Source organism: Balaenoptera physalus (assembly GCF_965194825.1).
Source record: "Balaenoptera physalus genome assembly, chromosome: 16".
NCBI classification, from domain to species: Eukaryota; Metazoa; Chordata; class Mammalia; order Artiodactyla; family Balaenopteridae; genus Balaenoptera; species Balaenoptera physalus.
The window spans coordinates 9,092,383-9,115,063 of NC_138898.1; the positions used below are offsets into that span (position 1 = coordinate 9,092,383).

General features: G+C 43.9%; 1 protein-coding gene and 1 long non-coding RNA gene across 10 annotated transcripts in view; one reads left to right on the plus strand and one right to left on the minus strand.

Moving 5' to 3' along the window:
* Nucleotides 1-3,318, minus strand: part of TSHZ2 (teashirt zinc finger homeobox 2) — a 444,239-nt gene extending 440,921 nt beyond the window's left edge. For 5 of the 6 annotated variants that reach the window (XM_082428374.1, XM_082428372.1, XM_082428375.1 and 2 more), the window contains exon 1: nucleotides 2,263-3,318. In XM_082428374.1, the coding sequence (XP_082284500.1) occupies nucleotides 2,263-2,302 (40 nt within the window). In that variant the 5' untranslated portion in view covers nucleotides 2,303-3,318. The remainder of the gene's footprint in view (nucleotides 1-2,262) is intronic. The other variant, XM_082428370.1, reaches the window with a different exon arrangement.
* On the plus strand, nucleotides 2,446-21,386 carry LOC309644579. 4 transcript variants are annotated; one of them, XR_014254503.1, is made up of 5 exons: nucleotides 2,449-2,536; nucleotides 8,832-9,237; nucleotides 9,686-9,930; nucleotides 10,915-10,965; nucleotides 20,003-21,386. It is a non-coding gene; the product is annotated as an uncharacterized lncRNA (long non-coding RNA). The 4 variants fall into 4 exon arrangements; XR_014254500.1 differs by having other exon boundaries at nucleotides 2,446-2,536; nucleotides 8,848-9,237; nucleotides 9,686-10,965; XR_014254501.1 differs by having other exon boundaries at nucleotides 9,615-10,965.
* The last annotated feature ends 1,295 nt before the right edge of the window (nucleotides 21,387-22,681 follow it).

Here is a 22,681-nt window from a genome sequence, read left to right on the forward strand (position 1 = left end):
AACTACAGTCAGAACTTTCTAACACACACATACACATACACACACTACAGTAAATAGATAAGCTAGCTCCAATAGACACCAGCTTAATGAAAAGGATCGAATTTAAATAATGTGATACAGCATTGTGTTACGTACACCTGGATCCTCATTGATCAGAGCATAATTATAATCAAAGTAGTGCAGTTCTGAGCAATGCACTTTTTGTAATGAGCTGACCAAAGGAGACATGTCCAGTCATTCTGGTAATTTAAATTACTGCCTAGTTGTTGGCCTTTACCGGAACAACAGGGGGAAAAAAAGAGTAATTTTCAGGGCAGTATCACTTCTTGCTGGACTGTTGCCCAGGGTTCTCTTTTGGGACAACAATAAGGACGTTATCTCTAATAATCTAGCTATACTTAAATTTATGTTGCTAGAACTGAAAGAAGCAGGCTCAGTCTTCCTGAGTCTAAAAGGCCAGCGCACACCCCAGTGCTGTTCAGACTGCAAAGCAATCTAAGTTTTAAAAAATAAGTGAGCTAAATGTAGAAAAGGACAGGGGTAGGAGGAAGAAACTGTTTGCAAAAGAGGTAGCTAGAGTTGAAAAAAGAGCACCTCATTGACTAGGCAAGTTCTAAATAGATACGGTTCTAAAAATACCTAAATTATTTTGCTCTTGGAAATACATGAATCAAAGCTTCGTAAATGATATTTCCCCATGCAATTTGAACCAATCTATACACGGTTACGGATCTGCACTCAGAAGGGAAGATAATTGTGGATATCTCAAAGCACATGTACTGCCATTCATGCTGGAATCAGGCCACGATGGAGGATGAGCTTGGTGGTCCAGCATGTTCAGATACAAACACCCACTTTGCCCAGATTTGTGACTAACTTTGGATTTGCTCTGAGGGTGGCTTTTCAAAGTTTATGAAAGTGTTCCACCGAACTTCTTCTCCCTAATGTTTCGCTCGAGTTGGAACAGAAGGAAATATTGTGGGGGGCTCTGCAGAAGACCCGCCTTAACTGATGCTGCCGAAAGCATGAGGGTAAAGACAGAAAGAAGGGGGAAAAAAACTTAAGCTTTTTGCTAAAGCCCAATTCAACTGAAGGACACAAAGAAATAAAAACGCCCACACTAAAAGCCAAACAAGATAATAATTGTGCATGTCTGGCTCTGAATCTAGAGGGCAAGGCTTGCGTCACTGGCACTCTGAGTTACCATGGTGAGTGATTTATTGATATATATCAAGAATGAATAGATCAAAGGCAGCGAGATGACAGGTGATCAATCAAATGTCAAATCAAAACTAGCAATCAAGTGGAAAGCTGACTTTTCAGTGGGTGGGTCTGGGAGGAGAAAAATGAACTTTCATATCACACTTCCGAGAAGCAAAACCCCAGCATACTATTAAAAAAGCAATTAAGCAACCCAAAAGGAAAAAAAAAAATCCTTTACAAGATCTAATGTACTGATCCATTAACCTGTTCCTCTCTTTTTCCTTTTTCTTTTGGAGGAGGGGTGGTAAGTAAGAATTCAGATGGGATAGTTCCTACCATACAAATCAATTTACAAAGTTTGCAACTCACTCTGGGCAAAGAAAATCCAGAGTTGTTTCAATATTCAAGGGGCATTTTTCTTCCCCTTTTTTAAGAGAAGGGAGAGTGTTGATTAGATTTCCAAACGTGGATCCTCTTAGAAAACGTATTCAAAGGTTCGTTTCCTGGGGTGGTTTTTTTCCACCTTGGTGATCAAAGCTAAACTCCTATGGCTCGCCCCAAAGCCAGCCTTGCAGCCCGGGGCTGGGGCACTGCTCACACTTCAGCGTCCCAAACCCCAGCCAGAGGAGACGCTGTCCCTCGAGGCCAGAAGCCACTGGCACTGACCACGCGGAGGGATGCGGGGGTGGAAGGACTGTCTCCCCACTCCGCACCCCAAATCCTCAACCCAACTTCGGCCCGAGAGGCAAGAAGCAGACTGGGAGAAAGTTAGGGGTGGGGTAGAGGGTGGAGGAAAAAAAGTTTAAGGAGGGAAGGCTTGGTGGGATAGCTTCCCCCAACACCCCCCATCGGAGCCTGGAAAGGGGAGGATTTGGGAGATTGGAGAAGGCGAGAGAGGATGGGGTTATGAGCCGGGCGGAGAGGGGCACCCGGAGCGAACTCCCCCGAAAGCCGAGGGGGGTGGCGTCCTGGGGCACCCGGGGCGAAGAGGGCGGGCGCGGAGCTCGGCGCACCGGGCAGCCCGGCCGGGCAGCCCCGAAGCGGAGCCGTTTCTCTTACCTGCCGCCCGCTTGGGTGCCTGCTGTTTCCTCCTTGGCATCGCTCTACTTCGCTCCAGTCCCACTTCTGGCGCCCCAGCCCCGAGCCGCGCGCGGGGGCCCGCGGTCTCTCTCGCCTCTCTGGGTCTCCTCCGCCTCCTGCCCGGTGGCTCCTAGGGCGTCACTCGGCCTCTGTCCCCCTGACGATCCCCCCTGCAACTCCTCCACCACGGGCCAGAGACCCCCCTCTCTGGGTGGCAGACACGGACGGCTGTGCCGGCTGGTTGGAAGTAGAGGTTGGTTCTGCCTTGTTTGTTTGTTTTGGATTTTTTTTTTCCTCTCTCTTTCTCTCTTTTTGTTTTTGCTTTTTGGAATTTTTTTTTTTTGGTTTGGTTTTTTTTTTTTTTTTTTTTTGGTGACTGTTGAGACACTTGATTTCTTTATTAAACATCCAAGACCGGGTTCGGATGGAAGGGACGAGGGACGCACACGCGCGCGTAAAGATAAGGAAAAAAAAAAAAAAGGCAATCCTGGGAAGGTAGTGGTTTCTTCTTCTTTTTCTTCTTCCTTCCCCTCTTTCCCTCCTCCTCCTCTTCCTCCTCCTCCTCGCCGATCTCTATGGCGGATTCGCGCTGGGGGCAGAGAGATCACTCACTGTAGGTTTGCGGCTGCTGTCGGATCCCCGTCTGTGAGTGATATGCTAGAGGACAGGAGCGGGTTTGGGAAAGACAGAAAATCTGGAATTCACACACACACACACACACACACACACTCACACACACACTCACACGCACGCACGCACTCTCGCTTCCTCTCGCACACACACTCACACCCCCCACATATGCACACACACACACACACACACACACACACGCACACGCTCTCACACACACACAAGACAGGGCGAGGCGATGCCAGCAAACATCGATCCCGCGGAACAAACTCAACATTAACAAACTCCTCCTCCTCCTCCTCTCCCCGCGACCTGATGACAGGGAGAAATTTACTCCCCAGCCGCAGAACGCCGGGCAGAGGGAGTCTATTAAAGGGACAGTGTCCCGCCGGGGAGCAGGGCTGGGGGCGGGGAGCCGGGCGTGCCACCGGGGCTGGCTCCGCCGTGCGCCCTCTTCTCTGGTGCGGCGACGCGCCACCCCCCTTCCACCACGCCCCCCCCCCCGGGCTCGGGGACACCCCGTGGGGGAGGCGTGAGAAGGGAGGGGATGTGGAAGAAAGGGGGTGGGGTGATGGCAGGAGACGCAGGGGGCCAGGTGAGCTGAGCCGCAGGGACCATTAACAGGACCATTAACCATATTAGGAGCATGAGAACTTATGTTCCTTTCGGGCAGGGAAGGGGGTGGGCACCTTGGAGTGATGACCACCATCCTCTAAATCTCTTAATCTAACCACAGAGATGTCCTCCCCACCCCCTTAAATTTAATGCCCTTGCCTCTCCCACCTTCCTGCTAGTCCCTGGACGGTCATAAAAACAAGAATCTCCCATCTGTCTCCTTGATAGTTTAATCACATAGTCCTCTTTTTGTCTTGTTTAAATAATATTTACTGAGCACCTACTAGGTGCCTATTCTGGAGACACAGCAGCCATACAGAAAGGGAAGATCCTGGCCCTCTCAGTGTTTGTGTTCTAATGAGGAGCAGACAAGTCGCCCCCAGATACCCAGTCTTTGCTTAAATGTCACCTTCTCCCAGAGGCCAACCTTACTTAGAGTTTCACACACACATCTCCACTCCCCATTCCATTTCTCTATTTTATTTTTCTCTACTGGGCTTACCAATGTCACACATATTATCACATGTATTATATACAGTTTTCTATTTTTATTGTCCAAATTTCCCCTGTAGAATATAAGTTCTGTTGGGAGGAGGGGTTTTATATTCCCAGCGATGGCAAAGATCACAACATGTAGTAGGTGCCCAGTAAAATATTTGAATGAATGAAAAGCAAACCAATAAGATAATTTCAGAGTGAAAAGCTCCAAGAATTTGTTACAAGAGGGTTCTGTGACAGTGTCCGAAAGAGGGGGCAGCTCTAGCCTCCATGCAGGAGATGTCATTTGAGCCAACATGTGACAATAGAGCCCTGATATGGGCCAGGTACCTTTTGAGCTGCTGGGGACAGGCTGAACATGGACCCTGCCCTCAAGGGACTGTTGTTCCAGTGGGAGAGACAATTAAAGGGGCAAGTGAGGCCTGCTGGGACAGGGGTTGTACTTAGAAGGGGGGGCTGTTAACCTGGACTTGGAGGAATGGAGGATGCTTAGTTACCAGGTAGGGCTTCCTGGGAAAAGTCAAGTCAAAGCTGAGTCCTAAATATGGAGGAGTTAGGCAAAAAGGGAACTCTGACAGCATGTCCCTAGAATAAAAAGCCAGGCATTGTTGTCTAAGTCTTTCCAAGGGCTTCTCCTTCCTGCATTAAAATGCCCTGAGGCCCTTGTTAAATGCACATTCTTAGGCCTTACTCTAGAAGAAAATGTTCTAACCCTGGCACTATTGACCTTTTGAGGCCATAATTCTTTGCTGTGGAGGCCATTGGTACATTGGAGGATGTTTAGCAGCATGTCTGGTCTCTACCCACTAGATGCCAGACTCTTCCACCCTAGTTGTGTCAACCAAAATTGTATCCAGACGTTGCCCAAAGTCACCCAGGAGGTAAAGTCACACCTAGATCTCCTAATCAGAACCTTCTAGGGCCCATTGCCCTTGACCTTCTAAGTCAGAAACTTCTGGATAAGGGCTTTGGAATCTGCATTTTGACCAAACAACTCCCAACCCCACAGGTGAATCTCCTGCTCATTCCAGTTTAAAAACTTCTGCTAAAAAAGCCCTTGTTGTTCTGGAATCAGACCTACCCCAGATTGCTAACTATAGAGCCAACTCAGGCTTAGATATTAAAGTAATCATTACAATAATTTAGGAGTTCAAGGGGTGACATTGTTACTGTGGTCACTGTGATGGGCTTCACCAGCGCCCACTCCTCACTCCCGCCCCCTGCCATGTACTCACTGCACACGAGGCCTGACCTGTACGATCTGTGGTGCCTTCTGCCTACAACCTACCTGTCACTTTTGCCCTCGCTCATGGGGAATTACCAAGGGTGACCCGTCCCACAGATATTTTTCTAAACAGTTCTTTTGGGCCACAGGAAACTTTGTCCATCCTACCAGTCAGCTGCAAGATGTTACTGTCACTCTTTGCAAAGTGCTGTTAAATCATTTTTAACATCCCTGCACAGGGGCAAATGCTCATTTCTCCCTCTCACGTACATGGTACAAATTGTTAATTCACTCACCCTAAATCACCCAGGCAGCCTCCACCCATTACCAGCCCCACTCAATCCCAGCCTAGTCCTTAGGCAATGAGGCAGAGAAAACCCCACTTCATAGTTGGCTACGTCAGCAAAAGGGGCATTAGTACTAATTAATTCTAATTACCCAACACACCTTTATGGAGCTCTGTGATAGGAACCATAGCTTATTGAATGAAAACTCCACAGTCCTGTCATTAAGGAACCACAGTTATAGGATCAGGAGGTACAGAATTAGGCCTGGACAGAAAGAAGACCAAGATTGCAGTAAGCTCACCTTGAATCTGCCATATTCTGCAGAAGCCCTATGCCCGTTGATTTGGCCTTTGCATTCCATTCAATCATTTAACAAATATCTACTGTGTTAGGTGCCAGGTATTGCCCTGAGCACAGGAGATGCTAGAATGCATAAGATAGGATCCTTGCCTTCAGAAAACATCTGTAAAATGACATCCAAGAGACTGGGAACTAGGAAAGAGGGAGTTCAGGAGCTGGACCCAGCCTTGGAGTAAATCAGGTGGGAAACAGGCAGGAGGAGTTGACTCTGTGCTACAGAATCTCTCCTAGCTGCTCTCCAGGATTCTTCTCGAATTTTACCTCCACTCTTGCCTCTTTCTCAATAGCTGGTTATATAGTCGGGGATGGGGAGCTCACAATATCTTCTGCAAAACTTTCTTTTAGCTGGCTATGAACTCATTCTTGGGCCCACACTTCTAGAGTGTTCTTTCATTAATTTGTGTTTTTTCCTACTGCTACTACTGTAGAGTATATAGCTTGGTTATCAACAAAGATTTTGGCTACCCCAGTGGGTGCATAACACAGTGGTACCAAGATGTCATTCAGTGGTGTAGACATAACATTGAAAAATGTTGAATCACATAGTGAAAAGGTTGTTATTCCCTTTCAATCTGAGGAAGTGTCTGTTTGGTGCTAGTATGTCTTTTGTGCCTATCACTTGCTAACTTTTATTTTCAACCAAGAAACCACAGATGTCTGACTCAGAAGCTTAGGAGAGGCAAGAATACCTGGCTAGACTTTTTTTTTTTTCTTTTTTTTTAAAGGCAGACTGCCACGTGCAGCGCCTCATTTGGATGTGTCTGGAGTCTTGGAAGCTTGACTACCCTACGTTCTCCTACAAATGGACCTTGAGAGCTTGTTTGGAGGTTCTAGCAGGGGAGCTCAGCTACTTGTATACCCTTGACCGAAGAACGGTCCTCCTCTATCAGGGAAGGTTGTCCTCTTCGACCGAGCGCGCAGCTTCGGGAGGGATGCACATGGAGCGGTGAGGGAGGAAGGGGACACCCGCCTCTGGCTAGACTTTTTTAAAATGTTTTTTTTTTTATTGAATTCACTTTGTTTACCTCTATCTTAGAGAAAGATACTGCTCTCCATTTATGGTAGCAATCCATTTATGGTAGCAATCTAAAGTTTAATATAATTCATGGGTTTTAAAAATAAATATACTTAAGGAACAACAGAGAATAAATAGTGGTTCAGGTGGGATGTGAAGATGGCAAAATGTGAGGAAGGTGGTATGGGCATGTCTAGAATTTGTAAAATACTAAACCACAGACTCTGGCACTTTCGGAAACTTCTTCCAAGAGTTGGTGGCTTGGAATAACGCTATGTTTAAGTCTCCAGGGAACTTAGCATCCTAGGATCCAACCCTCAAACTCTGGGATGTGTAAAGGCATGAGCTGATTGGAATGACTCAACCATACCTTCTAGAACACTTATTCCCACACTGGCTCAACATCAAAATCACCCGGGGATTTTTTTGGTAAGATAGAGAAGCACAGGCCCCACCCCAGACTTACTAAATTAGATCCCAGGGTGGAGCCAGAAAATCGGAAATTTTGTAAGTTCTCAGGTGATTCTGATAAGGTGCCAGGCACTGGAACCTTCCCTGGGCAAGGGTTGAATTTTGTAACAAGTGAATCAAGTTAGTAGAAGTTGCTGCATGCAAGGGACAGGCAGGGCATCTATTCTTGGATTCACTCAAAAGGGTGGTTGAGGAGCCTTTTCAATGCACCCACAGTGGCCCATGAATGCCCCATTAAAGCACATATCTATTGTATTATATTTTTGGCGGGGGTGTAGTTTGCCTGTCTTACTGCTGGACTGCAGCCCAACGCAATTAAAGCAAATATTCTCCGAGTGCCTACCTTACGCTAGTCACTGCCCTGATTGCTGGACACCGGGGCAGCCTGTGAAATTCTTGAGCGTCTTAGTTTCTGTCATGTCTCCCATACAAGTTTCAGGGCTTTTGCATTTACTCTTCCCTCCAGCAAGATTCCTCCCCCCAGATCCATTTTTCCTCTTTACTCTCAACTCCAACATCACTTCCTTCTGCCCACCCTATCTGTCCCACTCTTTCTCTCATCCTTCATGGCACTTAAACCACATGTAAGTGATTTCATGTACTTGCCTCTTTATTTTCTGTCTCCCCTAATTAAAACATAAGTTCTATCACCTATATGTCTCCAAGTCCAGTGCAGGATTGGTGTTCAGTAAAAATTTTGTGGAATGATTGAATACCGAGCTAAGCATACTTGCAAGGAAGGATAAACTTTAGAAATATCTTAGGGCTTTTGTTAGATAGGGCTGTACAGCGTTTCAGCCTGTGTGCCTCTTTCCAGTTGATGCTGTCCTTCCCTCCCTCTTTTCTCTTCCCTCTCTCTTACCTATTGCCTCCTTCAGATCCTCCCTTAATTACTGCCTCTTTCAGGAAGCCATCCAGGGTGGATCCCATGTGATTCAAACTTCTCTAGTCCATATCTTCCCCAAACAAAGAGACTCAATGTAGAGTATGACTCCAAATATATGAGCATACAGGCAGACAGAACTCATCTTGAATATCGGGTAGGTTACCTTTGACAGTGGGTATGAGGAGCTTCTGAGGGGCTGGTATTGTTCATAACTGGGGTGCTGGTTATGCTAGTGTGTTCAGTCTGTGAAAATTAATTCAGCAGCATGCTTTTGATTTGTGCACTTCCTTATCTGTACATAATGCTTCAATTAAAAAAAGCAGTGTTCTCAAACTTTGCTGCATATTATAATCAACTGGGGTGATTTTAAAAATCCCAGTGCCCGGGTCTTACCCCAGACTCATTACATCAGTCTGTGAGGGCGGGATCCAGCCATCAGTATTTTTTAAAGCCCCCAGATGATTCCAATATGCCGCCAAGTTTGAGAGCCAGTGTACCATACGATTTTGCCCTTGAGGATATAATTCATTGCCTTCCTCTTCTGTCATTTAACTCATTCAGGATATCTCTCTTCCAGTAACTGTTCTGTGAAAACTTTAAGGTAGCAATCTCTGGTTATTTCCTACCCTCCCATGACACCTGGTACAGCATCACGCTGAAGGGGAGAACTGGACAAGAGGACATGCCAGATGGATGGTGGAGAGTGACAGCAAGAGTAAAGCAGGGTGTTGTGACAGAGAGTGCAGGGGGCAGGGTCCACACAGGGTGGGGGTCATGGAAAGCCTTTCTGAGAAGATAACATTTAAACTGAGATCTGGAAGACACAAAGCAGCCAACCAGGAGCCAAAGCCTGAAATTGGAAGAGATTTCTCTGCTTCTAAAACACAAAAATGCAGCTGCCAGGTCCCAGGTTGAGAGAGCCAGCCAGCCAGCCCGGGGAAAGGGGAGCAGAAAGGAGGCAAGAGAGGTGAGTCATGGTGGGCGGGGTGCGGGGGGGGAGTGTGCACATCATTGGTCATAATATGGAGTTTGAATTTTCTCCTTTCAGCCATTGATAAATGCTAATTAATTCATTTCTTTACATCCTGAAACACCTAGTCCATTAGACTGGGTTTGCTCAACCAACACAGAAGACACTATGTCTTATTGTACTGGGTGGAAATTTGCTCCCTGCAAACAGTTAAGGTGGATGACAAAGTTTGGGGATGCTCGGGCATTGGCAAGCTTGCTTCTGTGAATAAATCCTCCATAAGTCATTAGCTTCTCTTTTTTTAAGAACTATTTTGATGTGGTTAGGTGTAGCGTTTTGCAACAGCAATTAAGCATGATGTGTATTTTAAACAGGACAACTGCTGAGTGGGAAGGCTGGGGTATAGGAGCTGCTTGATTGAACATATATCACATTTTCCTTGGAGGTGACTACTTGCAGTTGGTGACAGTGTTCTGCTGCTGCTGAAGAATCCCGACCACGTCGCTGGCCCAGTAATCCATTGCTCAACTTCATTAACCACAGGAAGACATTAAGTGAATGTAAGGACCGGAACAGCCTGGAAACCATGTGACAAGCAGCCTTTAAGTTCTGGGCTCCGGTATATTTTATGCCACCTCAACTGTGCATCAAGCTCTCCTCCCTGGACTCATTAGAACTGTGTGCCCAAAGGTACCCCTCAACTTTCAGAAGCAAATAGAGTATGATATAATTTGCTCTGAGAACACCTTTCTGTCTTATCAGGGAGCATGTCTTATCTATTATGATTAGGCATTAAGCGTCCTATTGTCCTGAAAATTTCATGAGATTCTACCCCTGCTTGCTAGGATTATGCCAAAGTGACTTGTCCTGGATGCTGTGTTCGCCCATCAGTACAGCTTGTCTTTTCTGCTTAACTATTGCTGGGAAGGCCAACACAGCTAAGGAACCCACAGACGTAAAGTGGTTGAATAGTTCGGGACTGTTGCAAATCCTCTTGTGTGTCTTGAAGGTTTGCGTGTCTTGCTTTTGGTTCCCCAAGAAGCACACACCCCAAGATAAAGATTTGAGAGCAAGTAGTTTATTTGGGAGATTATCCTGGAAAACTCCAGTAGGGAAGTGGGGGAGTGAATAAAGAAAAGGTTGCAGGCTATAGGGGTGTGTTACCAAGCAGGTTATCACAGCGGGCAATTGCAACTTAATCCTGCTGGGGGAACGCTGGGAGTCAGTGTAGATTATGCACTTCTGAGATATCCCTTCTGAAGTATGAGAGAGCTGGGGTATCCATCTACATTCCATCCTGAGAGCTGGGATGAGGGCCTCTCCTGGCCTTCCCTGCAGGCAAAGAGCCACGGGTGCTGGCAGTTAAAGCGGAGTGTGGAGAAGTGGGCCGAGTACCAGGCGATGTCTGTTGCATTGGAATCCCCCAAACTGGGAGCTTCACATGGTCAAGGACCAAGACTGTCTCTTATTCATTGCAATGTCTCCACTTAGCCTAGTGCCAGGTACACAGCAGAACTTCAATAAACAGCAGACCTTCAATAACGATCTAGCGAAGGCCCAGTGTATTTGAAAGCTTCACACGATGCCTCTTTTAGTTGCTCCCTCTGTTTTAGTGCTATTGTTTATAATGTATTTAGTGCTTAGAAGTCTTTTTTTTTTTCTTTTTAATTTTAGCTGTTACATTCTGTGCAAATGGATTGCAATTTGAAGTCCACAGTTCCTATGGTAAGAATTTTGGTAGGAACTTTATAAATTTATTTATTTTTGCTGTGTTGGGTCTTCGTTTCTGTGTGAGGGCTTTCTCTAGTTGCGGCGAGCGGGGGCCACTCTTCATCGCGGTGCACGGGCCTCTCACTATCGCGGCCTCTGTTGTTATGGAGAACAGGCTCCAGATGCGCAGGCTCAGTAGTTGTGGCTCACGGGCCCAGTTGCTCCGTGGCATGTGGGATCTTCCCAGACCAGGGCTCGAACCCATGTCCCCTGCATTGGCAGGCAGATTCTCAACCATTGCGCCACCCGGGAAGCCCAGAAGTCTTTTCATTCGCTGATTTTGTCAGTGTTCTCTCTCCCCACAAGTATGCTCACCGGGGCAGGGGTCTCTCTCCTTGTTATATGTCTAGTAGGGGCATAGAGTAGAGTTCTCATTATTACCATAGCTCAAGCTTTTAAACAAGATGAAAGACGTGATCCAACACTTAAGTGTGTTCTTAAGCATAAGATGGGAGCAGAACATTTGAAATTAGGATTGTCCATAGAAAATACAGGACACAGAATCACTGTGTGCTGCCCAGGTAGGCACTAGGAAAGAAAGGTAAGTGTAGGTTTGATGTCAGACAGACCTATGTTTACTATTTACTAAGACTATAACCTTGGGCAAGTTATTTAGCCTCTCCAAACCTCAGTTTTCCTATCTGTAAAATGGGCATAATTACATCACCAATTCCATTAGGGGCTCAGAGAGGATTATGTGACCAAACATAACATACTTAGCACAATACCTGACACGTAGAAAGTACTCCCACATTTTTAGCTTTTTCATTCTTTTTCTAGCATTTTTTGATTGACTATTGTTTACAGAGTGCTTTCAGCTGTACCTGAGGTTTAATCTAATCTGTACTAAAGGATAAAACTCAATCAGCTCAATCCTCTAATTTGCAAGGGCACCAATGGACAGAAGCCAATCGGGGAAGCTCAGATCCTCATGCAGAAAGTACAAAGGCGGCAGGGCACAGGTCCCAGCCATGGGCAGCAGAGAGCGCCCGCCAGTGCCCTCTTCTCCCCTCAGCGTATCCTCTTTTCCCACTAAGGTTCATTAAGCACCTGCTCCAGGCCAGGCCCTGGCTTGGGTGCTGGGGACGCAGCAGGGAAAAAAGGTCCTGCCTGGTTCTTAGGGAACTTAAACATCTAGGGAAAGACAGGGAAATTAAACAAATGGTAATAATAGTAGTTAACATTTACAAAGCACTTGGTGCCACAAGCTATGCTAAGCACTTTAAAATATGAACTTATTAATCCTTAGAACAATTCGACGAGATAAATTGCTTTTGTTGTCCCCATTTTACATGCGAAGAAACTGAGGCACAGAGAGGTTAGATAACTTACCCAAGGCTATGGAGACAGCCAATGGGGAAGCCTGGATTCAGACCCTCCCGATCTGGCTCTAGCTGGTATACTCAGCCACCATGCATCACCCCCTCTCGGTAATGCTGCAGCCACGCGGACTTTTGCATCACAGAATGTCTAGTTACCGCATTGCTTTTCCCTGTTTATACTCCGCAGCGTAACAATTCTTAAATTTTAACCTGTGTATTGTCTCCTACAAAGTTAAAATAGATTCCTGGGCTCCATCTCGAGAAATTCAGATATAGTAGGTCTGGGGTGGGGTCTGAGAAGGTGTTATTTCTAACAAGATACTGTGAATTCACAGACCACATTTTGAGTTGCAGGGTTCCAACAGGGGTGCTTTTTCCTCCCAGGGGACACTTCACAATGTCTGGAGATGTTTTTGATTGTCACGATTCAGGGGTGTGCTACTTACTGGCTTCTAGCGGGTAGAGGCCAGAGATGCTGGCAAACATCCTATAGTGCACAGGAAAGGCCCTTGCAAACAAAGACTGATCTATCCCCAAATGTTAATAAGGGCCAGGTTTGAGAACCCCGGGGTAGAGCATGGCCTCGCCAACTTTAATGTATAAAGCAATCATCTGGGGATCTGGCTTCAAATGCAGGTTCTGATCAAGTGGGTGGAGAGTGCCTGGGACGCTGCGTCTCTAAGAAGCTCGAACGGATGACGTGATGCTTCTGCTCCGGGGACCACACTTCAAGCAACAGAAGCTAGAATATGTCCTGCACAAGCACAGGTCTTGAATCAAGGCTCAGGGTGCAATGAACTCCTAAGAAATAAAACCCAGACACCATCCTGAATTAGTTCAGAACCAAAGGAACTGAGTTTCCGTAATCCTCCTTCAACTCCCACTGTAGCAAGTTTTGCCCTTAAAGAAGGTACAGGGAGGCAGAGCGTCTCAGAGAGAGGAAATCTCCGTTCCTCTCCTGGACGCAGTTAGGGGCCGATTTAAAATGAGGAAGGACAGAACTTGGTCAGAACTGCTTTCCTTCAGTTCTGAAACATCAAGTAGAGTATACTGTTGCCTGGAATTGTGGCTTCTTTCCAAGAGCTGCACACTGCATCTGCCTGACTTTCAGGTCTGCAAATGCGAGATGAAAAAGTGGCTGTTTTTTAAAATGGTTGCTCTCTTGGGAAAGGGGTATGGGAGAAAATGGACTCTCTGCGTCCAGCCCTCCAGAGATGGCACCCCAGCCCTTGTGATAAATGGCAGCATTAACAAGGTTTGGTTGAGAGGGGACCTACAGATTTATGACTTCCTGTCTCCGCCAGCAGATGTCATTATGGCTGACAGAACAGAAGGCCTTTCAAGAGCTAGCTGGGGTGGAGCTAAGAAGAGGGAAAAAAAATTAAATAAAAGGCAGAAGACAAAAGTAGTGTTCGCTCAGTGGTGCTATTGTTGATACTGTCATTTTAGGGACACAGGGAAGTTTTACATTAAACCGAACATCTTATAATATCTTTGAGGTCCAGCTTCGAAGATTTAGGCAGGAACTCTCAAATGAAGGACAAACTCATTGGCTTCACTTAGATAAGAAAACCTGCAGGGTTTTGTTCCTAGCCTATTTGTACCTTAAAAGTTCTCTGGGAAGAAGTGAACGCTGCACTGAATAAACATATATTATTTTACTCTGGAACATCATTTGATGGGTGTTTAAATATATTTATTTTACAAATTCAGCAGCCTGTTCTGAAATTCCTTTGATATACATAAAATTTTACCCATTTTTAAATTGTTTTATAGGGTGTCATTAGTATTTTATGGGCCAGATTTTTTGTGGTATTGAAAAATGATATAAATTTGGCATTTATCATTGGGCCCCCAAACCCATGTTAATAAGTACCTCTGCTTATTACTTACTTAACGATAATTACAGGTCACATTTGCACATTTCCTCTTTCTAATCCTCACCTGAAGATATACCTTCTGTAGGTAAAGGAAGCATTTTTTTTTTCTAGCTGATTCTCTCATCTAATGGATACTTGAATGTATTCTGTGGGCTCAGGTAATCAGTGCCTCAAAGTGTGACCCAAAAGGAACAACTCTGGTGACAGATGCTAGGCTGTCTTTAGTCCTGTCATCAGCAAATTATCCCCCATCAGGACCACACGACCAATGTGCCTGGGCAGAAATAAAGAATCATGGAGACCTTCATGGAGGACGGCTACAAGATCCTCTTATAAAATGAACTCATTTCGAGCCAAAACTTGATCCAGAGACTTCTTCTATAATTAATCAATAGCTATGATGTTAATGCATATGTGGTAGTGAGTATCTGATTTTTGCAATGACACTGTAGGTATGAAAATGGCCACCCCATAGTCCCTTTTGCAAACCACTTTGGAGTGGCAGTATGGTGGTCTGCTTAAAACCCGGGCTCTGGAGACTCATTCTCTGAATTCTTTTTCTGACTCTTTCACTCACTACCTGTGTTATTCTGGGCAAGTTACTTAAGCTGTTTTGTCACCTGTAAAAGATGGACAATAATAGCACCATTGTCTTACCATTTTTTTAAACGAAGATCAAATGCAATGATCATGAAGTGATTAGCCTGGCCCAGGGTAGGAGTTCACTAAATTAGCTATTGTTGTAATGATTAATGTTAAAATACATTCCCTCTTCACTATTTCTCAGGTAGATGTGTAGAGACATAGACTAATTCATTGGCCACCCAGAAAAGAAATCCAGTAATAACAAAATAACAATAACGTTGATTGTAGCTGTCATGTATTGAGTGCATACGAAGAGCCAGACACTGTGCTAAGTGCTTTACGTGCAAAACCTATTGATTTTAATCCTTAAAACAACCTTATAAGGACAAGTTATATTACTCCTATTTTACATATAAGGAGACTCAGATTGAATAGTTTAAGCCAGTGGTTCTCAATGGTTTGGTGTGCATCAGAATTACCTGTAGGGCTTGTTAAAACACAGATTGCTGACTCCTTTCCCTAGAGTATCTGATTCAGTAGGTTTGGGGCGGTGGCCCCAAGATTTTCATTCAAAAAATTCCCAGGTGATATTGCTGCTGATTTGGGGACCACATCTGAGAACCACTGGTTTCAGTAACTTGTTCAAGGTTACATACACAGTGAGTAAGTGGCAGAGTGGATTTTCAAATTTAAAAATTTGAATATTTAAAAAATGTATTCTTAACAGATATCTATATTACTTAAAAGTTCCTTACATCAAACTTTTGAATTAATGGTTGATGGTTGAATTCACAGAGCATAATGTTCAGATAACTACTTGTTTGAATTAAACATTCTCTTCCATGATGCTCCTCATGGTGCAAAATAGTTTGCAATTCCCTAGAAGGGGAAAATTTCAGGAATATTTTCAAAAGGAGCAGTCCTTATACCATCCCCACACAACCACTGTTGAGATCCACAGCAGTCCTGCTGGGGTGGAAGAGAATGCAAGGCCTGTGACCCACCCCAGCTGGAGAATTCATTAGAAGTTCCAAGATGGAGCCCAGCTGAGCAAGCTACACCTGGATGCCACCTGTTACTGAAAGACACTGTATTTCCTCTTTCCCCAACCTGGAAGGGATCTCAAAACACAGCCCACTGGACACCCAAGGGCCCTGGAGATGTCTCCATTGAATGTCTAAGGTCTAGATTTCTCCACAGTCCAGGTGAGCCTCTTAAAACCAGTCAGCCCAGGGGACCATTGGTATAAGCTGCACTGTGGAATCAGAACAGGGACGTGCTCTGGCCCACACTGGAGGGTTTGGGAACATAGGAGAGAGACCTCAAGACGCGCCTGGTCAGAGATGTGAATGGAGACAGAGGACTGAAGGTGGAGAGCCAGGATAAAATCCTAAGTCCCTTAGTGGGCACAGTAATGCAACAAAAGGTCATTAGTATCTTCCTCATTTCGCTGCAATTGAAAAGAACTGGAATTCAAATACATAGACAAGATGCACTTCAAGAAATGGAAGCACTCAAGGACTTGAGAAAACAGATGAACTGAGGAAAACAAGTAGTGCCATTGACAGAGGCAGAAGATGGTTACTGGAAGATCGGGAACTCCTATTGCCATGATCGGGAAGGGAGAATAGAGAAGACCTTGGACTTGCTTTCAGGAGACTGGGATTCTACTGCTAGCTCTGTAGAGAGTAGATCAGCTGGTCCTTGAGGACCCTTCCTTTCTGACATAGAAAGATGCTATTTATTCATATATTCACTCATTCATTCATTCATTCAACCAATATTTGCTGAGCACATATTATGGACCAGGGGCTGTTAGAGACTGGCCTGTGCTCTTTTTTTTCTGGCAGCACCTGCTGAAGCTTAATGCTCCTTCTGGTTGTATGACCTTGGGACTTGCACTCAACTCTGGACCAGTCACTAAAGTCAGGGGGATGGAATATTGCCGAACCCGGGACAGATGCTCTCTTTGAGGGTAGGGCTGCCACCTGCCTCACTTCAATCACATCGTTTTAGAGACTTGGTTCTTAAAAGAAAAATTAAGGAGTTGTTACCAGAAAGGTGGCACATGGATGTTGGACAATCAAAAACCATAAAAATTCACAGTAATATCTAACCTTCTATTTTTGTGCCTCACTTTCCCCATCTGTAAAATGAAGAGGTTAAGATAAAGTGAAGTCCACACATTTTTACTACAAAGGACCCCTTACTTGCTGTCCTCTGTTGCCCACCGTGGGGACCAAATTAAACTAAATTTGAAAGATTTTGTCTATCATATATCCATTCATCCATCAATACATCCATCTGCCATTTGACATGTTTTTATTGAATATCCACTAGCTTCCTGTCTTGTTCTAGCACTGGGATTATAGCAATTGTAGTTTGCACAACCCTGGGGCCTCTGTATCAAACCCAGACTCATCAACATCCAGGCTTCGTATTAGATGAGATAATTCAAATCTTCATTGTTTAAGCCACAGTTAGAAGTATTCTGCTACTTGCAGTTAAAAGCATTCCTAATTGATAAATCAGATCCAACAGAGGCTCCTAAGCAGCTTTTAGTATGAAGATGTCCAGTGAATAGGTAATTTCAAGTGTCACAAGAGTCCTGAAGAGGAGTACAGGAGCTTATATCTGGGAGAACTAATCATTTTTTTAAAAAATGCTTTTAACAAGCAATGACATTTTTCTACCATGTTAGAGAATTAGATCAGAGTTTGGCAAAATTTTTCTTAAAGGACCACACAGTAAATATTTCTGCTTTGCTGGCCATATTGGCCTCTGTTACAACTACTCAACTTTGCTGTTGTAGTACAAAAGAAGCCTCAAATGATATGTAAATAAATGGGTGTGGCTGTGTGCCAATAAAACTTTATTTACAAAAAAAGGCAGCTGGCTAGATTGGCCCTTGGTCCATAATTTACTGACTCCTGAATTAGGTACACACATTGAGTATGCAATAAAAAACAGGCAATCAAAAATAGTTTATAATATACTTATTAAAATATGGCAAATTTCTCAAAATTCTGCTTTTCAGATTCCCAGTGCCAAGTCTTTAAGCTCACACATTCTGTGACTCAATGATTCCTCTACCATGCCTTCCCCTTCTCGCACAGAAGTGAATTGAGTGGTGGGTCAGCTGGAGAGCTGCCCAAAGTACTAATCTCTAACAAGTTTAGAAACACTAATGGAAGAAGTTGGAAAAATATACATTTCCCCTTCTCTGATAAAAAGATATAGCACTGTAAAGTGAAAAAGGCAAAGATACAAAAACATAACATTTATTAGCCCTGGAATATTTTTGCTGAGGATTTTTGTAGCTAACATACACAGCATTTGTAGTCAGCTCAAAGATGGCAGTTGTGGTTAGCAGAAATTCCAGAACCACATAATGTGTGGTGTGCTGTGATTTACAAGGGATGTGATTTATATTGTGAATATTAAACCTTTTAATATACCTCCCAAGAAGTTGCTTGGTTCAGAAAAGTCACAAAAGAATGCCAAAGGAAAACTAAAACTGCAGAATAGTTGGAAATATTTTGTCTTACTTTTTAAAAGAATATTGACTCTGTTTCAACTAATGTAAGTAAACTGTAAGTCGTACTGATTCTGAAAAAAAAAAAGTCTTACAGGAAAATCAGATTCTCTCCACCCTCAGTGCCTATATCTTGGGCAAAATTTGAAAGGACAGTGGATTGAAAAGTCACTGGATTATTAGTGCATGTGGCTCTCATTATATTAAGGCCCACAAACTTAACTGCCTGTTGTATCCAGGAAGGTAACGAAACGAAACATATTGGATTTGAGGCAACAGGGAATGGTGGGGACTGAGGCAGACTGGAGAGCTTATGACCTGTCTAAAGGTGGCAACCACTATACAAAACCACTGTAGACTCCAGTCTATTGTTTTCCCCCTTAGGAAAGATCTCAAGATCTTTATAAGAAGATGGTAATCTAAACTTTTATGTAAAAAGTTCCCTACTGTAGAAATTTTGTGCCAACCAAGTAAAACATATTTGTGGTTCAATCATGCCTTAAACTGTAAGCCTCCCTCTCCCTTTCTCTTGCAAACACACACACGCACACATACACACACACAAGCACCCTCTTCTAGACAAGAAACACTCCTTCAACCACTATAGTCAGGAGACGCCCGACGATGCTAAAGTATAGCTGTGCATCTTAGCTGATCCGATTTCTCAGCTCTGCCTTCCCAGACAAGATGAATTGTTGTAGAACATGGCATCCCTTCCCGTATCTCAGGCTATGGATCTATTAGTGTCACTATTTATGGAGAGGAGAGGAGAGAGTGATAATTTATACATACATTTGTTTTGTAAAAATTATACTCCCATCCTCTGATTGGCTTGAGTCCCCCAGAATATCACTTCTCTGTGATAAATAGTGTGTCTGGGAGGGGAAATGCTAAATCGTCTAAGAATTTCAAATTTTTATATTGCCGCTTGTAACAAACTGTGTCAGCCACTGAGCCATGCAGACTTTTCCCCTTCTCAAAAATGTCACAAAAAGAAAAGCGATCACAACAGTTTACACACGCCAAACACATATGTCAAATAAACAACATGGAAAGAATTGCAATTGAAGTACCACCCCTGTAAAGAAACACAGTATTTAATCTGATTTTAATTGAAGTGTTGCAAGTCGATACCTTTTGTTTAGTCAGGACACAAAGCAGATATAAAGGAGGGTAGTGACAATAATCCTACTCAAGACACTTTGAACGTTGGAACTTCTGAGCCACTTTGGGAGTGAAAAAAATACTACACTTACTAACATTAAAGAAATATTATTGCATTTAGTGGAGAAAATGCTTCCAAGATGGTAATGAATAAGGTAATAGAGACGTCCCTCAGTATCCATAGGGGATTGGTTCCAGGATTCCAGAAGATACCAAAATCCAAAAATGCTCAAGTCCTTTATATAAAATGACATAGTACAGTCGGCTCTCCAGATCTGCAGGTTCCCCATCTGTGGATTCAACCAACCAAGGGGAATCGGAGGCAGTATCCACGGATCTGAAGGGCCAACTCCACTGCCAATTTAGTGCAGTTCAAAATTGAGCTGCCTTATGCTTCAGGAAGATACTTTTGGGCACTCAGTAGTTAAAAAAAGAAACTGAATAGTTTGGTGTGGTGGACCCCAGTGGTTTTTCCTATCTAACTTCTGTTCATCTTCCTCTTTCAGACAACACCATTTGCAGTGTAATTCTCTCCCATGATCAGCCAATCCATTTTTGTGATGCTGATCCTTCCCCCAGCTTTAGGGGGTGAACTCCGATTGGCTAAAGCCAACAATCCTGTCCTGTCTCATCCCTCTGGCTACCATGGTTTGATTCGTGATGGAAGAAACCCAGTCAAAACCAATAAAATCTGTGGAGAAGTTTTCTAGGGCTTCTGGGACAAAAGAAGTGTCTCAACTCTTTGAGATCCACTCCTTCTGCGGTCTGTGTGGTATGAAGATACAAAGACATGAACAACTTCTTTGCTACTAAAACAGAAGACCATGGAACTGCCAATGGGAACTCATTTGAAGCCTGGAGAAGTAGCTGATTCTGTGGAAGACAGAGAGGAAATATAGAAGGGAACAAAGCTGGTCCTTGATGGCACTAGATCAAACTGTACCTGAAGCTAGCCCTGCCCCTGGTCTTTTCGGTGATGCAAATTTATGTGTTCCTTCATTCTTTTTTTAAAATGTATTTTAAATTTATTTATTTATTTATTTATTTTTGGCTGCATTGGGTCTTCATTGCTGTGTGCAGTCTTTCTCTAGTTGCGGCGAGTGGGGGCTACTCTTCGTTGCGGTGCGCGGGCTTCTCATTGCGGTGGCTCCTCTTGTTGTGGAGTATGGGCCCTAGGCATGCAGGCTTCAGTAGTTGTGGCATGCGGGCTCAGTAGTTGTGGCGCATGGGCCTAGTTGCTCCGTGGCATGTGGGATCTTCTTGGACCATGGCTCGAACCCGTGTCCCCTGCATTGGCAGGCGGATTCGTAACCACTGCACCACCAGGGAAGTCCAACATTCCTTCATTCTTCAAGCCAGTTTTTGATTTCCAGTCATTTTCAATGGAAAGATTCCTAACTCACCACTTGGTTTTGTCAAGTTAATGATGACATATTAATACCTTTTCAATGAGTTATGCTGGGAAAATGGGGTCATACTGTGGGTTTCTGCGTCACTGTTTTGTTTAGTATGTTGTTTTTGATTGGAATGAATACCTTCTTAAATCATTTTCTTACTACTCTCTTGTCCACATTTTATAACACAGATCAGGTACCACTTCCCTATGAATTCATTACTGAGTGAGAATTACAAACCCTCGAGTTTCAGATCTATTGAGGCTGCCCCAAGTAGTGGTTAAGAGCATGTGTGTTACATTAGATAAACATGATTTTGAACCCTGGCCCTGTAATTTACCAGCTGTGTGACTTTGGACAATTCACCTAAACCCTCTAAAACACTTTGCCCAATCTGTAAAAATGCTGTTAATAACAGCATCTTACCTCAGACAACTCTTGTGAAGATGAAATAATTCATGGTGCATGACAGAGAATACATGCTCAATAAATGCTGGTTGCTATTGTTGTTAGTTTCGTCATACTTATCAAGAAATCCACCATATAGAAAGAGCCCAATAAATCTAATCTGAAGTTATTAGCCCAATAAATATTTGCTACATGAGTAATTAAAAAGTTGATGAATAGATGGTAGAATGAATACATGAGTGAATTAAAACATAATAATGAAAAAAATGAATGAATGAGTAAATGAATGAATGGGAACTGGAAAGTGAGAAGCAAGACCGCAAGTAGAGGGGCTGGGCCAGGGGATATAAAGGGGGAGGAAAGAGTGGAAAGACACTCTATGCTTTATGGAAATGCCCTTCCCATGATCTGTGTTCCCATCAGGTAGAATGTTCTGCAATGCTGCTCCCTTCCTATGCTCATTACTGCAGGTCATCTGTTGGGAGCTTTTTGATGGGCAGCTTTACAGACAGCATTAAGCAGCACTTATGGCCAAAGTCATCATACTCTGTTGAGCTCTGTGTTTAGGGTGTCCACATCATTTCTTTTCCTTTTCCATGGGTTCTAGTCAGCGCACAGATGGAATTCGGCATAGATGGCTTAATTCCTTCTAATAGCTCCCCATAGCCTCTGAGATAAAAGTCAAAGGACCTCAAGACCCTAAAGGCCAGTAGGAATAAGTAGGATAATGTGGACATTCACTGAGTATTTACTTTAGTCCAGGCCTAAAGACTTGGCCAGAGCAAGGGAGCTCACCATCCTGAATGGAGTACCTCATCCAGCCTTTACAGTTGTTTGTGGCAGCTACTCTCATTAGCTCAACTTTGCTGATGCAGTAGCAGAGATACATAAAAACTGTGTTGTTGCATGTTCAATATCACAGGGCTAGGAAGTGGCGTGGACAGTACTTTATCCCAGGCAGACCATACCCAGAATCTCTGTGCAGAGGGCTTTAGACATCATTACACTCTACCTTGTGTCAGTTCCTAGAGCATTTGAAGCTATAAACTTAGTTGCCCTTCTGCTTCCTTCAGAACTCTCAAAAATGAACTCTACAGAAATGAGTTTCTTGAAATAAAATTCTTCAGATGTGGACACATTAGAGACACCTTGAGATAATTTTAAGAGCTCATATTTATAGATTTTTTAAAAGAATTTTTTAAAAAGTTCCCTATCTTATTCTATTGATCCTTAACAGCCAGTAGACAGACACTTGGACTCCTATTTGGACTCGGACTTCAAGGGTCCATATAGCGTTCTTGGTGCGAGACATCTGAACTACCAGTCTGGTCCTCACAGCCAAGATTGGCTGGGCTGCCTTTAGCTGGAATTCTGTTTTCAACA